General features: G+C 42.2%; 1 protein-coding gene across 7 annotated transcripts in view; it reads right to left on the bottom strand.

Annotated features, from left to right (window-relative positions):
- The window catches only part of ERN1 (endoplasmic reticulum to nucleus signaling 1), a 78,251-nt gene that overhangs the window by 43,188 nt on the left and 17,659 nt on the right, over nucleotides 1-17,404 (bottom strand). For 4 of the 7 annotated variants that reach the window (XM_072781144.1, XM_072781150.1, XM_072781149.1 and 1 more), the window contains one exon: nucleotides 6,977-7,097. In XM_072781144.1, the coding sequence (XP_072637245.1) occupies nucleotides 6,977-7,097 (121 nt within the window). Of the gene's footprint in view, nucleotides 1-6,976; nucleotides 7,098-8,002; nucleotides 8,108-12,810; nucleotides 12,920-15,790; nucleotides 15,844-17,404 lie in introns of those variants that run through there. The other 3 variants (XM_072781145.1, XM_072781147.1, XM_072781148.1) reach the window with 3 other exon arrangements.

Raw genomic sequence — 17,404 nt, 5'->3', positions numbered from 1 at the left:
GTCAGACCTTCACAGAATTCATTCGTGAGCTATGGGAGTGCCATCAAACCTGGTGTGGTCATCCCAAGATAAAAAGGACAAGTAATCAAATCACAGCCTTCAACATTCACAACTGTGTCCCAATACAAACCTAGTAACATTGCAAAGAGGATCCCTTGGAGTTGGAATCTAGGCTACTATGCATGGAGACTACTGTTTAAGAGACCCCCTTACAACGAGAAATGTATCACTCTGAGGAAAAGCCCAGGCTTGAGGGGGGACATCAGAGGGGTTACTGATGAGACTGAGCATGAGCTGATGCTCGCTGGAGCTAAGTGATGAGTACCTAAATTTGTATCTCTACTCGTCTCTAGGTTGGTCGTATTTCAAATTTTCCATGATAAAAAGGAAAATACAAGAGAGAAAGAAAATACATCTTCAAGATACTCAAAAGTAGAAACTGGCCTCTCTCATCCCCTCTAACAACTTAAATTTCAGTCCTCCAAAACAATGCAGGGCAAATTAATGCTTTTCTTTACGTAAGCAAGGAGGTACAAAGACAGTTGATGCAGATCTGAAGCCTAGAAAATTCTGAAAGAAAATACAGATTAGAACTGCTAACAAAGTACTGTCCCTTCTTATAATTCCTTTGTTTCCATCACACTTCTGAAGGCAGATCTCAGGACTCTTTCAGAGGAACATGCATACAACTTAAGGACAGGACAGAAAACAGCAGAAAGTCACAAAAAGCCATGTGAAACTCAAGATCAGGAACTGGAACTGGAACGTGCTGTGACAATGGTCCAAGTGACAGATTATGCATCCCCACGGGGCAGAGTCTGGGCTCATCTGTTTCTCAGGCTTCCAAAGGACATCTAGTGGGAAGGGTTCTGGAACCCAAGTCAGCATTAGGTGCCTGATATATTTAGTGAGAACCCCTGGCTCTCTAGAGAGCCCAGCCTCAAGAAGTTAGAATTCAGAGGGCGCCTGGAGGCTCAGTCAGTTAAGCATCCAACTCTTGATTTCAGCTCAGGTCATGATCTCAGGGTCATGACATCAAGCCCCCTGTCAGACTCCATGCTCAGCATGGGTCTGCTCAAAATTTTCTCTCTCCCTCTCTCCATCCCCCACCCCAGCTGCTTGTGTTCTCTCTTTCAAAAATAAAATAAAAAACAAAATGTTAAAATTCAGTGGGAGGACAAATGTAAACAAAAATTCACAACAGTGCCCCAGAATCCAGATGAGGAAGGGGCTCACTCTGCTTGAGGGGTCAAGAAGGTAGCCTGTGATCTTAACAGAGTAATAGGAGCCTGTCCAACACTGCAGGCTGATGGAAGGGGTGGGGTACATAAGCAAAGGCCCCACATCTCTGAGGCCTAGAGGGATGGGTGAGGGCCAGGATGGTGAAGAATCCTGCACGTGTGCCAATGAGCTTAGACTTGACCCAGTAAACCAGTGCTTCTCCAACTGTGGCAAAGGACCAGCTACTGAAAATTCCAACCCATCACAGATGACACTTAGGATCCCTTCTGTACTTCTTGCAGACAGGTGGTCAGACCACACTGGGAGCACCGCTTTAGACAGCACCAAGGCTCTCAGCAAGGGTGCAGCACAGTACATGGACTCATTAGGGGACACATCTGCCAACAGCATGATGGCTGGAGGACAGCCAGGAAGCTGCTATATTGGTCTAGGAAATGGATGTTGAGAGCCTGGCTAAGACATTGGAGGACAGGGAGAAGGAGTCAGAATGGAGAGACAGGACTTCAGTCCACATAACACAACTCAGTGACTAAGTGGCCAAGCATCACTCTACTTTCCAGACTAGGTAAGCCATGGCTGTTAGCACCGGCAGGAAACTATGGGAAGAGGCACATGGTAAGAAAGGCAAACTTAGGTGAAATCTGAAGAAAATCTTTCCCTATAACTCTAGTTTATTCTTTTATTCTAGTCTATCTACTTTAGCCCTTCAAATAATTCTAGTTATCCAGTTAATTTTAATAACTAGCATTTCAAAGTGAATGCAAGAAGACTTAAAGCAGCCCCGTAAATACCAAAGGAGACCCCACCAAGCAAAAGCAAGCTTTAGAAAACCAATCTAATACCAAACAGAACAGCAATGTTTCCTGTTTGCATTTGGGCTGAAAGCATAGAAATGAAACATGTTCGACTGTCTTCACTGTGAAATTTCAGACAAAAACAGTGGTGCTGCTACAGTCACAAAATCACAGCCTAGAAAGATTGCACCTCACTTGGTATGTCAGAACTCAAGTTTCTGAAAACAAAACTCGCTTTTTGTACTCGGTGCAGTTTGCTGCTATGGTGTAAGAAATCTCCATTTCTGAGAACAGCAACACGTGTGGGAGAGGAACAAAAGCACCTGCCAAAACCAATCTGTGGAAAGAAAAAAAGAAAACAAAACTCTGCCAGTTTTTTGGCCCCTATAATAAGTAAACAGTCAGGAAACCATGAAACAGTAACAGGTATATATTCTGCATAACTCTAGTCTGATGAGTTACTGGGGTCTGTTTGCATCAGCAAGTTTCTTCCATTTGCCACTCAGGCCCAAACCCATGGCCTCCCTTGCCTGAACTGGTGCAGTAGCCTCCACCTGTTCTCCAGCTTCCTCTTGGCCTCATCAGCTGTCTCAACACAGCACCTGCTGACCCTGTAAAGTGGAGGCCAGGTGTCTTAGCACAGGCTGCCATAACAAAATACCACAGCCTTAGTGGCTTCAACAACAGATATTTATTTCTCACAGTTCTGGAGGCTACAAGTCCAAGATCAGGGTGTCAGTATGGTTGGGTTCTAGGGAGAGCCCTGTTCTGGCTTGCTGATGGCAGCCTTCTCAGAGTGTTCTCTTATGGTGGGAAAGAGCAAGAGTTCCGGGCTTTTTCTTTTCTCCTAAGGGCACTAATCTCATCATGGGGGCCCATCCCTCGTGACCTCATCTAAGCTAAATCCCATAAGCTCCACCTCTAAATACCATCACATGGTGAGCGGTAAGGCTTCACCATGTGAATTTTGGAGGGACACAAACATCAGCCTATAAAACCAGGGCATGTCACTCCTTTGCTCAGGTATCTCCAAGGGTGGCTTCAAAAAAGCCAACATCCTTGCACCAGCCCCCAGGCCCTAGACCTCTCGGGGGAGGATACAGCTTGCTCGACAATACTCAGGAAATTTGTGAAGGCATTTCTTCATGGCCACAGGGACTGGTGGGGGGGTTGGGGAGATATGGGGGGATGGTGAAGGGGTGGTAAGGAACACAAGAGCTAAGTGTGGGGCAGACAGCACTGCACAGCCAAAAATTATCCCAAATCTATACACTGCTTCATGTTCTGTCAGGCTCTCCCATAGGCCGAAAACCTTCAGTAACTCCCTGAACCTATAATAGCACTTGTATAAAAGCACAAAAGCAATTTTTGCATAATTTTATACAACTCATCTTCTCAGAATGTAATAACTCCTGTATGAATCAGGTAAAGTCACACTGCTCTTGTTTGGTGCATTACTAAGAATTGTTTGCCATCTTGGGAATCCAGTCACAAGTATCCTGGTGTTTTGATCAGTCTGCATCAGCAGGCACCGCACTCACTCAGAAGTGGAGTGTCACCACGTTTCAGAGCATTTTCGTGTTAAATTACATCTATGGGAGTCAAAATTACTTTTCTATTATTCCAGTGTTAGATTACCAGCTGGGTAATACACGCATTTCTTTCTGTAATTGTATGTGTGTAGGTTACGGTCGCATACATTTCATTCCGGAATAGTAGTGGGGGCATTTTTATAATAAACAGTATATGAAGACAGCACTATGTCCCTGTGGGACTGGTGCTCTAAGTTCATTTCCTGCTACCCTTCCTCTCCTTTACCCCCAACTCCCCCCCTCCAGCCACTCCAAGATGCTTCCTCTACCATACAAAGGACTCTCCCACCTTTGCCCCTGATAGGCCTTGTCTAAAGACTCCCCTGCTACCTTGAGTTCTTGCTCAAATGACACCTTTTCAATGGGGCCATCCCTATCTAAAACTGCAGCTCCCCACCCCCACCCTGATGCTCCCTATTCCACTTCCTTGCTTTATTTTTCTTCAATAAAGTCAGCTCTTGTCACCACTACAAAATTTATTTCCTCCTGTTTTCCACTAGAATGAAAAGCTCTATAAGGGCAGGATTGTCTGTTTTGTTCACTTCCCATATCCTCAAGGCCTAGAACAGCATATGGATATCTTTATAGGTGATTTACAGATCAATGGCTTAGAAATACCAATTTTGAAATCTTTAGTTAGAATTGCAAGATTAAAATTGAATCAAAAACTCAAGGTCTCAGGGCACCTGGGTGGCTCAGTAGATTAAGCATCTCCTTTTGGCTCAGGTCATGATCTTAGGGTCCTGGGATCAAGCCCCAACATGGGGCTCCCTGCTCAGTGGGGAGTTTGCTTCTCCCTCTCCCCCCCTTCCTGCTTATATTCTCTCTCAAATAATAAGTAAAATCTTAAAAAAAAAAATCAAGGTCTCTATACATTACCACTTTTAATCTTTGTGTAGAAATACATATATATATACACATATATATACTGTAATAAACACAGTACACAGATCTGTAGAAACATATTTTATATGTAAACATATAATTATATTATATATAATAATAAAGTATATATGTAATAGCTATATTATTATATAGTTTTATATATTGATATAGATATTGGTATCCAGGGCTGAATTTAACTTAAAAAAGCCAGTCTAAAAAAAAAAAAAAAAAAAAAAAAAAAAAAAAGCCAGTCTATTCTAAGACAAGGAGACTTAGAACATATGAAATATTACTTGAAATTACTAGACCTTACTGAGATTTCTCAAATTCTCCCCTTAAGCATCTTTTAACACTTCCTTGCTCTGCCTCCCTAATCCGTTGCTGGATTCTACTGACTATATTTCTGTGCCACTTCTTCCCTTGCCCCTGGCCCCCTTTTCAGGTGGACTCCACAGCTCTGGCCTCCCAGTCGCCAGCCCACACTCCCACACTCCGCTGCAGGATTAAACCTGTTGAATCACTCACCTGCTCAGTCACATTAATGGTCCCAATGTCTGTTCATTCAAGTATAAGAGCCTCAATGCTACCACAGGGCTCAACATCCCCTCCGCTTCTCTCCCATCCTTAAGCTCCTCACACCATAGCCCTGCTGCCTCCTTTGAAGGCTTTGAAGTCCCGACCACCTCCCTTACCAAACCCTGGCTCTGTGCTGAAGCTCTGGTACTTGTCACTGCTCCCTATAAGGCTGCAGGCTCTTTGAGGGAAAGGATGGGCTTTTTCTTCTCTGTGTCCTATAAAATATCCTTCACAGACAAGATTCTCTAAACAATGTTAAGTAAAAGAGAGGACAATTCTTAAGCTCTAAAGAATGGGAGAGAAGAGACTGATTCTTATGTTTAAGTAAGAAACAAGGTGAAATACAGTTTTGCCAGATACAGTCAAGGCTACTTGTAGAAATTAGGATTTCGACAAGATCAATTTAAAACAGTACGGGCAGGGGTGCCTGGGTGGCTCAGTCGGTTGAGCATCAGCCTTCAGCTTGGGTCGTGATCCTGGAGCCCTGGGATTGAGCCCCGAGTCCAGCTCCCCCCCTGCTTTTCCCTTTCCTCCTCCTCCTGCTTGTGCTCTCTGTCAAATAAGTAAATCAAAATAAAATAAATCAATACATGCAGGGAAAAGCAAAGTAGAAGAATGAAGTAGCTTGGGGCAAAAAAAGCCCTGCTCCGGAAGGCTGAAACTGAGGGCCCAGCCCTAACAGTCAACTATAAAAATGATGATCTCAATCCTTCTTGTTGAGGATTTGGTGATCTCAACTTTGGATAGAATCAGAAATTGTGAAATTTAAAGAACTCTGTTTTTGTTTTTAAAAAGCTAAAAGGCTTAAATATGAAGGAGAGACATTATGGATAATATTCTGGGAGCCTGTAATGCAATGCCAAAAGCCGGCTCTATGGTCTTCTCATGGCCACTTGCTCCAAGAGCTGGTCCTTTCAGTTGCCTAGGGTTCTTGTATATCCAAGCAGGACCCAGACAGGTGAGGCAAGTGGCCTGTGGTACCTCAGCTGCCATCATCTCTGGGTGGTAACCAGGTTTGCTGTCGAACTGATAAAATGATGTGTGACCTTCTGACATATGCCAATATTTTTCCATCTAAAACACTGTTTTGGAACATTTTATTATCGAAGGAAAAACACTTGCTATGCTCACGAAAATAATGAGTCACAGATCAATGACGAAAGAGAGCATGCTGGTCAGACTCTAATCTGAAGCCAAATCAGAATTATTACTGGACAGAAGAATAGAGAGGACTCTGAAAGCCCCAAATCCTTGGATTTGCATGGCTTTATCCAGGAAGATCACTTTGGAAATCAAATACAATTTCCCAGCTGTAGGACTCCACTCTGCTAACTATCACCAGGAAGACAAGATCATAAAAAAGGAGACATGGCAGATTAAATGAGAAACAAGCTCAGTCTTTCACTTCCCTCAACGTAAAGACCCAATAAAGTGGCTAATTTGGATGAATGTCAAATTTTACAGCCCTCAAGTATTTCAGCCTCTATAAAAACAAATGAGTAATTTGAGGTTACAGAAGATAGTTCTTATAATTATGATTACAAGATTCTAATCATTAGCTAGAACTTAAAAAAATTTTTTATGCAGCATGTCTTTGTAAAAGGCCTGCCAGCCAGAACTATTAATAGAAAAGCCTAGAGCCACTTAAACATGAAATCTGGAAAGAAAAAAAAAACAAAAGATAAAGCTTGCCTTTTTAACTGATGCACTTAGTTAACAATCATAATTCAAGCTGTATACATTCCCTCTGAGTAAATTCCCTCTCTTCTCCTTGATTCCACTATCCTTTTTTATTAAAAATGTAACTTTTTCTCTTTTTCTGGAATAGGTGTCCTCCAAAGCAGCTGAGCAAATGCCCGTGTCACCCAACAACTAAATCCAAATTACCTTCTTTTAAAGTCCATTTGATTGAGCCTGTCCTCTTGCTGACAGCATGCAAACTTCCATCCAGAGTTGACACAAACAACAAGGTTTCAGGAAGTGTCACTGTGCTGGAACTTCCAAAAATCTGCAATGAGATATAGAAGAATCTTCGTGTACAGCAGGATTCTTCATCTTGGGCATGTACAACCACATAAAAACCCCCTGGGCACATCTCAAAGTTATCCATCTAAAATCCACCACCTTACAGATAAAGGCATTGAGGTTACAGAGCCTACTATGTCTAAGGGCACATGTCTAGACAATAGCTGAGTCAGGACTAGACCCCAGATCACTTTATGGAAGCAGCAATCCTTCCTGCAGACAGGCTTAGAACCTGACATGAAGGACTGGGATTCTGAAATAACCCACAAGCAGTCTCCACTGAAACAGAGGAAGAAGTATGCTCAGCTTTTAACGGACTTCCTTCTCTTGGTTATACTTCACTTTCTAAAACCTGGTCCTCAGGGCACCTGGGTGGCTCAGGTGGTTAAGCATCTGCCTTTGGCTCAGGTCATGATCTGGGGGTCCTGGGATCAAGCCCCGCATCAGGCTCCCTGCTCAGCAGGGAGTCTGCTTCTCCTTCTCCCTCTGCACTCTCTTTGGCATATGCTCCCTCTCAATAAATAAAAAATAAAATCTTAAAAATAAATTAAATAAAACCTGGTCCTCTTGCAAGGCTCCAATATAAAGAAGAATGCCAATACACCCACATGCAATTATGGAATTTTACAAAGGCAAAGAATTAGAAGAAAGCATTTAAAGCAAAATAAGAAAAACCGCTCTCATTACATAAAAAATTTATATAATAAAACACCAAGATTTCAAGAGACAGGTTATAAAATGCATGAAAAACATAAACCAAATTGTTCTTCGCCTATAATCAAAATTTAAATAACAATGTAACTTTTATGCTGAGTTACACACACACACACACACACACACACACACACACCCTCTTTACAGAAAATAGCCAAAGGTGGTGATATTTACTTTCTCATCCATCGTTGGTGGCGATGAAAATGATAAGTTAGTGCAATCTTTCTGGAAAGCATAAAAGGGCTCAGATTTTTGATCCTGTAATTCCACTTCTATATCCTAAAGAAATAGTTCCAGATAAGAAAAAAGCTGTGTGCACAATGATGGTCATTGTATCCCATTTACAAATACAAAAACTGGAAAGATCTGAATTTCCGGTAATATCTTAATGACTGAAATAAATTATGACACATACACTTAATGGAATATTATGTAATCATTAAAATAGCACTTAGGAAAATTTACAGCAATGCTTCTATAGGTCTTCATATGAAAAATACAGAATCCAAATTTTAATGTAAACTGCGGTGATGATGATTAAACTCGATAGATTTTTTTTTTTAGTCTGCCTATCCTCTAGCTTGGCTAAGAACTGCACCCTCATCCACATGGTTTCCACAGGAGCAGCTGGGTGTGTGCACACATGCACGTACACAAGTGCAATTCACACATGTGCAGGTGATAGCTAGTAAGGTTTCCTGAAACAACATGCCTTTGATGTATGAGCTCATTCAGCAATGCCTCCTTGTAGTAAGATTTCTCTTTGTCAGTATACTATCCCACAAATTATCTGCTTCCTGTGGGTCTTAAATTAAAAATGGGCCACACACTCTGAAAAACAGTATGGAGGTTTCTCAAAAAGCTGAAAATAGAGCTACCCTACCATCCAGCAATTGTGCCGCTAGGTATTTATCCAAAGGATACCAACATAGTGATTTGAAGAAGGACCTGCACCCCAATGTTTATAGTAGCAATATCCATAATAGCCAAACTACAGTAAGAACCCAGATGTCCATCAACAGATGAATAGATAAAGAAGATGTGATACACACATCCACCATGAAATAGTACTAAGTGATCAAAAAAAAAAAATGAAATCTTACCATTTGCAATGACGTGGATAGAACTAGAGGATATTATGCTAAGTGAAATAAGTCAATCAGAGAAAGACAATTATCATATACTCTCACTCATATGTGGAATTTAAGAAACAAAACAGGATTATAGGGGAAGGAGGGAAAATAAAACAAGATGAAATAAGAGAGGGAGACAAACCATCAGAGACTCTTAATCACAGGAAACAAACTAGGGTTGCTGGAATGGAGGGGTGGGAGGATGGGGTAACTGGGTGATGGGCATTAAGGAGGATACCTGCTATAATAAGCACTGGGTACTATATAAGACTGATCAATCACTGACCTCTACCTCTGAAACTAATGATACACTGTATGTTCATTAAAAATAAGAATATAAATAAATAAGTAAATAAGGGCCAACACAACTTGCTTAATACTCTGAGAGTTTGGATTTTGGTGCAAAATTTTTAATTTTGCAAAAATTTTAATTTTTGGCTTTTAGCACTAAATGAAAGACTGGGGGTTTACCTGTGCATGGCAGCCTGACCCCAAAATACCTGCCCACTCTTGGTAAGAACCAGGATGGCACCTAGTTAATCCCTTAGGAAGGAAGGCCCAATGGCTGGCTCCCTCTAAAGCAGCCTGAGATGGCAGGACAAACATCTTGGTCCCTGCATTCCTTTTCCACTGTGGAAACCCACTGGCAAAGGGGGTGAAGCAGCTACCAGAACCTCACTCTCTCCTCCCTTGCCTGCTCCTGGCCTAGAGGCAAAGAAGTTCCACCCTTTCCTTTGCCCAGAGCTGGGGCCCACTCACCTGGAATGGGACACACAAGAGCAAGCTTCCTCACTACCTGCTAAGTCTGTTCTCAGTGTAAAGCCTCAAGTCTGAGGAAGAAGAGTCTCCTTTTTACCTGGCTGGGAAAACAGAAGCCTCAAGGGTAGTGTCTGCCTTAGCAGGGAATCCAGAGGTCAAGCACACCCAATGTTTGGGGGATGAAATTATTTTAGTCTACAGTGTATAGACAGTGACAAGCCTCATCTGAACCTGCTCACACCTGAACCAGAGAAATGCACATTGCCCAGAGCACACGGGCCTGCAGAAGAGTGGCCTGAAGACCAGACCTGAGGGCTGCAGCTAAGGGAGACGGAGGACTGTCTCTCCCTGAGAAGGTGGAATGGGTTTACAGCTGATGTGGGACAGGGAGATTAGTAGGGGAGGGAGGGAGGCAGGCTAGAGACTGAACAAATAAAAAGGGAAGAATGTATGCCTCCCTGGGACCAAGAGGTGGGAAGCCCCCCCGAGTCCCCTCCCTCTGTCATAGTTCTCCCAGGAACAGGTATTTTGTACAGTAACAGGTCTTGGGAAGACACAAGAATTGTGTTGAACTCTGAGTCACTGATCTGGCAAGAAATTAAACTCAGGAGATCTCTGTGAATGTTTACTGGATGGGAGAGACAGATTAAAAGGGAGAAAGAAGCTTGAGAAGAAACACAGCTGAAAGATGGGGAGAGTGCCCTGGCTTCCACGCTTCCTCAAGGACTTGGGCTTCCAGTCCTTGGGCTCAGAGAGCCTTACAAATAATTCCCCCTCTTTGCTTATGTTTCTTGGAACTAGATTTCTGTCACTTGCCACCCAAAACTGTCCTAAAACAAACACACATATAAACATACACATACCCCTTTTGTTTATTTACATAAAGATATATTATATATATATAAAGATGAAGAAAATACTGCAAAATTATAGCAACAGTTTTTTTCTATGTATTCTAAATTCTCTATAATAGGATCGTATAATCAGTAATGAATTTTTCATAAAAAATAGAAAGGAGATGGGCAAGTTAGCAGGTTAGCCCAAATTTAAAGGAGCTTCAGCAAGACCCTAAGTTCCAGATGAAGTGCTTCTCATATCAGGACATCAGACAACTGGACCACTTTTGATCATTAATATCCACCAAACAGAAACAAAAGTTTAGCAACCAAAAGGTCCCGTGGTTAGACAGGGTGTATCCAGGAATAGAGGAGTTTTGTCATGGTTATTAAAGCCTACAGTACAATTCTAATGAACTAAAATATCCCCAAACATATCTTATCACAGTATGAACATTAAAATGGGTCCATATTTACTAAAACATATCAGTGCTGCTTCATTACTGGTGTGGAAACAAAAGCCACCTGCCTTGTCTGAGCATCTTAGAAACCACAGGAAGAGCAATTGTCTATGGTTGGTTGGTGAATCGAAAGAAGACCATTAATCACATAACTAACACAGTCCTCTGAAAATCTCAAAAATACCAGGTTTGGCTAGAAGTTGAATTTAGCAACCAAGAGCGCTGATGGTTAATCATAGTGTCCACACTGACGTCACAGACCCTGTCACAACAGGCTGCTCTCTTCTTTGGAGGCTGCTGATGGTTTCCAATTAAAATGTCCAGGGAGCTACCCTGAACAGTGTTATTCTCTCACATGGCAAATTACCATCACAACATTTCTGGCTCTTCTCCCCCAGCATTTTTGAAAGCATGAAAATGCCTGCCTTCAGATACAGTCGCTATTACCAAGCTGAACTAAATAAGCTTCTAGATGCTTTTCGGGATACTGAGCAGGCTGAGAACCATTTGTACCTGAACATCTAAAACGCTGCTTCACAACGATGAACTCGCAAGCGACCTCACCTGGCCACTTTAGTCCCTGGGGCTCCCTTATCTCTGTGATGGATGAAAGGGCCAGAGGCCCACTGTTACACACACTCATTTCCAGAGAGCCAGAAAATGGAAACAAAATGCTGATTCTGTAGATCTGCTTCAAGTTGACTACCTGGAATCTAACTCATTTTTCCAAAGAGGAGGATATGTACTTCTGGCTTCAATGGCGACTTCTAAGAAGTAATTTCAAGGACACTGTGGCCAAGGAGAATGCTAGTAGCTGGTAACTTAGTCTAATTTAACACTGAACATCCATTAGCCATCTGTTCCTTGTGGAAACCCAATCACACACACACTCTCCCAGGAAGTGATCCCAAGGTAACAATGCTGGAAACACCCAGCCCGAGGAGTATGAATGAAACCTGGCAATTCAGGGCAGATGATGCTGGGCAGTTAAGTTGCTAGTAAAACCAATTTGTTTCATGTAAGTTCATTCAGTGGTGGTAGGACAGCCTCACTGCAGCCCTGCTTGGCCAAGACTTCAACGAAGAGCCTTCCTCCCATGAAAACAAATGCAGTACTGGGACTGAACCCTCATGGTTCTGAACCTCATCATGGTTCTGATGGTAAAGCAAAGTCCAGCATCTACATCATTTCGTAAAATGCACCACTCACTTTGCCTTTACTCTTAAGACGTGGAAGTAACTACCAACAGCTTATATAGAGATGATTAAAATTTGAATTTCATTCTAATATTCTAAACTCAGCTAATTGTTAGTCATTCTTGCATTAATTAACTCCTTATATTTTAGGTAAGAAAAAAAAATCTTTCCTAAAAGTAGTTCTGAAATAACTTTGTTTAGAAAATATCTTCAGGGGCGCCTGGTCTGCCTTTGGCTCAGGTCATGATTCCAGGGTACAGGGATCAAGCACCTTCTAGTTGGGCTATCTGCTCAGCTGAGCAGGTCTGCTTCTCCCTCTGCCTCTGCCCCTCACCCCATTTCTGAGTGCTCTCTCAAAAAAAAGATGATGATGATGTCTTTAGTAAAGAGAATCTGACACGAGATAGGGATGTGTTGAAACAGCACAAAAACAAATGAAACCACCTCTTACGAAAAAAGCCCACCCATTTCTGAACAAGAACTTGGGGCTCATCAGGCAAGGCGGCAGCTCACCAGTGCCTTAAACAACCAGCAAAGCCCAGGGCTTGGTTTCAGGTGTCACATCTACCACCGGGGCGGCTGCTCATTTCTACTCACCCTCTGCCCCCTGAGGAAGAACAGCAGGGAAGCACACCGCAAGCTCCTCCAAGATTCGGAACATGGGAGAACCCAGTGGTCCCCATCAGGGTTTTCAGAAATGCTGCATCTTCCAAAGAAATACAATGCTTAAGTTTCAGACACACATTTCAAGAAATAATCCACACACACATTGACTCCTAATAACAAAGGTCATACATAAGTTAATAAAAACAGATTTTTCATCCTGAAATCAGTGGGAAGAAGTAGTGCCATGCACACCTGGGTCTCACACCAGCTTTCCAAAGTGATCTATAGTTGATAAATATAGGACTGCTTGGTTCTGTTTATGGCACTGGTGATGAATCAGCCCCACAAAAGAGGTGTACACACACCTCCAGAGGACCCACCACTGGAACAGGAAAGCCACATATTTCTCAGATAGCATACAAATCAATCAAGGCAAGCCCCACTACACCCCCAGAAGTTCAATCTATATGGCAACACTGTAGCACTAGCTTAGTCAGATAAGCAGAAACAGTATAGGGAGTTAAAATCTTTTCAGGGGCAGCCTGGGTGGCTCAGCGGTTTGGCATGGCCTTCAGCCCAGAGCATAATCCTGGAGACTGGGGATCGAGTCCCACATCAGGTTCCCTCCATGGAGCCTGCTTCTCCCTCTGCCTGTGTCTCTGACTCTCTCTCTCTCTGTCTCTCATGAATAAATAAATAAAATCTTAAAATATATTTTTTTCAGTGAATCTTCTCTACTTCCGACTAGCACCCCAAAGACCACAGTCTTTATAATAATTTTAGAATTATTAAAATTCTAAATTAATTTGTTATTATCTGGTTAACAGATAATTAGTTAAAATTAATTAAAATTAATTTGTTGTTATCTGGTTAACAACATAATGATTTTTTTTTTCTCTTTTAGGAGTACTACACTAATTTCCAGGCTATGTTCAGAGGCCATTTTTTTTTTTGTTTTACTAATTTTTCCTCTATGTTCATTGGATTACTGTTACATTACATAATCTAAACTTTAGTTTTCTTTATTTAAGGCTAAGAAAACCATTCCCCCAAATTAAAGGTACAATACTGTGTTACTCCAGCAAGGATACTGGCTTGCTTCCAGTAAAATATTACACAAGATACCATGTACCTAAATTCCTGGAACCTATAACCTGCCATCAACAACCAGTCTGACTTATGCAGTGCAGTGGCTCCTTGCCAGGGCTCAAACCAGCTGGGTGCCAGCAACAGAGGTAAAGTGACTTACAATTCATTTTGGTCAGTTAATACATACACATTATAGTTTTACAGGTAAGATGTAAAACAAGTCCCCAAGTGAGGGAAGAATTAGATAAGAAAGATTTCCACAGTGTTTTTGTTTTACTACTTAAGGGTATACACAATCTTGAGAAGAGTTAAAGCTGCATGTCACCAAATGTAGAATAATGTATTTTTTTTAAAAGATTTTATTTATTTATTCATGAGAGACAGACACACAGAGAGAGAGGCAGAGACACAGGCAGAGGGAGAAGCAGGCCCCATGCAGGGAGCCCGACATGGGACTCGATCCTGGGTCTCCAGGATCAGGCCCTGGGCTGAAGGTGGTGTTAAACTGCTGAGCCATCCGGGCTGCCCTAGAACAATGGATTTTGAATGGATTAGATGTGCTAAGGAATCAGAGTTTATAATTATTAATCTTAGCAATAACACTCAGAGGTGAGAAGGGCATTCTCTGTGGGGGATGTACAATACCAAAAGAGGGGAGAGAGACTGTGTGTGTATATGTGTGAATACGGTAAGGGAGGTGGCGTCTGATGGATAAGGCGGCAGAGGTGAAGGGTAACAACAAACAGACTGGAGTATTCTGCTGGCCATAATTAGCTGAAAGCTACAGGATGGAAAAGCCAATTTTAAGAGAGATCAATAAAACACTTTCTAGCATGCCATAATAGGCCATCACCCCTATAGGACTTTACACACACACACACACACACACACACACACACACACACCCCAACCTGTGCAGTAATAGGTCAATTCAGCATGACAGACCTTAAAATAATATTCTGAAACACAGTCCTCTGGCAGGCACTGAACAGTATTCAAGAAAAGGACATCTGCATCTATAATTCTATTTGCAGCAATATCATCTACTTCAGACTATATAAACTTAAAGTCTGGCTATTTGCAATTCTGGCTGCTTTATAAAAGCATCGAACTCAGTACTATTATTCCAACACCACTGATCCTACCTAGAAGACCATGTAGATGATGGCCAAAAACCATCAAGAATTCACCAAAGCAGCTGTTAAGACTGAAATCAGTGCCCAGTAAATGTCAGCACACACCCATTACAAATAAAGGTCTCTTGTTGACAAAAAAAAAAAAAAATTCCAAGGGCACCTGGATGGCTCAGTCAGTTAAGCATCTGCCTTCAGCTCAGGTCATGATCTCGGTGGTCCTGGGAGCAAGCCTTGTGTCTTAGGTTCCCTGCCTACTGGGAAGTCTGCTTCTCCTTCTGCCTCTACCCATTACCCCCAATTGTGTGTGCCTGCTCTCTCGGTCCCAAATAAATAAATAAAATCTTTAAAAAAAATTCACATGAGTTTAAGCCTCTTACTAATCCGGAAGACGGGGCTAAACGAGCAGATCCCAAAGGCCTACCTATGAGGATATCATATGTAAAAGCCTGATTAGAGAGACAAAGATTTTTATTCTAATCATACTCTGCTGCCCAGCCCCCATCTCATTACATGTCTGATCCAACAGTGAAGTACTCGTTCCAAACACAGAGACTTCTGGCTAGCCAAAGGTACAATGTGGCACACAAAACTCATTGTGTTTAGTCTCCCATCTGCTGACTTGGGAGAAAGATTAAGACAGAATTAAGACATTACTGACATTAAGAGACTTTCTGGTTTAATTGTGTCTGTTTTAGTGATCTCAGTCTACTACAAAATCATTCCAAACTCTATTATACTTTGTTTACCTGCAGGTAGGTCAGCAATAATCCATCAACTATCTAGTTCCTTCTAACCAGACTATTGGCTGTTATGCTTCCTGGTATTAAGTCAACAAAGGTAACCATGACATTTGCTTTGGATGGGAGTCAAGTGTCTGGTTGGGATGCAGAAAAGGGCAAGGCCTAACTGAATAGTCCTGTGTGGTTTCCAAGCTAAGCAACTAAGAGAGTTAAACTTGCATTTGTGGCAATTCTTCTGTGTGGTGTAATTAACCACCACTCAAGACAGTTACACTTCTTCAGTTTAGGCTATTCCTCTAATGGTTCTCATAAAAGGTTCCTCCTAAGTCCACTTCATTCCTGAGCTCGAAGATAGGTTACTTTCACAACAGGTGAATATATTTCCCCAAAACTGGTTCTGATGCCCCAGGCTAAGTGTCTGAGGTCAAGCAGCTGGCAGTTTTGTTTGTCTTCATGGTCCCTCTGCCATTGGCTTATATTGATACCATGAGAGAGGGAAATACACTTGGGCATGAAAGATGCTCAGTGAAACCCTGTAGCAAACCATAGCCAAGGAAACAAGCTCTTATTGTTTCGAGGAGTATCAAATCCCTAAGGTCCCAAAGCATTTTATGAACTGAAAACTAAAACCCAAGGTTACACAATCATTTAGTGGCTGAGATTTGGAATGCAGGTGTTGCCACTCTTACTTCGTTGCCTTCACTAAAGGGAAACAGCAGCAGTTTGAATCTCAAAAATTCAGAATCCTGTGAGGCTCACTTATCTTCATCGAGCAGCGTGGTAAACAAACTGATCAAGGTGAGACTTCAACCATCAATGCACTGGGAGACCACAAACCTCACAGAAAGCCAGACTTCATCTACTTGAGTCTGCATACTCATCTGCAGTTAAATGTATCATGAGGAAGCCCCCCTATGAAAACCCCAAGCAGGATGGGAGGACTCCATTAGATTCCAGATTTTTCAGTCCTGATAGTTGCAACTAAGTTGAAACTGTCAATTTTACTCTTTACACTGGCTAGAGAGTTCTTTGGCGGGGGGACAGGAACCAAGGGGGTCAAGTAGAAAGTGGATAAATGCTCTAGTTAAATAAAAGCTATCTACAAACAACTGTATTTATGACCCAATTGCGACCTAAGCTTGCCAGATGTTGCCAAGCTTTATAGTAGAAGTCAAACACTATGAAATGCAGCTCTAGTTGAGATAGATACCTGGCCAGTCAGTTCTCGCCTAGACGGAATCCCCACTGTTTCAAGTACTTGAGGATTATTACTTCCCTACTGGCCCAGTGCACCACACCCATTCTTCTCTCCTATCAGCCGGGAGAGTCAACAGGAGCCCATATGGTTCCATACGACACAGATCAAACAGTAGGGGCTGTTTACAGCTTCTGGGATAGGCTATTTTAGAGATGAAAAAGAGAGGAAGTCAAGACCTAGAGAAGTAGGGACTTGCCCAAGGCACCAGAGACAGTTAACCGTAGAGGACTGGAACCAAGGCCTCCGCCTCTCCGTCGGGTCCTTTGCCCACTACACCACACTATAATTTCACTACTTTAAAATCACGGTTCTCTAACAACCATAAGCTTAAATTACTTCAGGCCTGGAGCTCCTCCTTGAAT

This window comes from Canis lupus, chromosome 16 (genome assembly GCF_048164855.1).
Source record: "Canis lupus baileyi chromosome 16, mCanLup2.hap1, whole genome shotgun sequence".
NCBI classification, from domain to species: Eukaryota; Metazoa; Chordata; class Mammalia; order Carnivora; family Canidae; genus Canis; species Canis lupus.
Note: the sequence above shows the minus strand (reverse complement) of the source record. Positions and strands in the feature narration are given on the sequence as shown.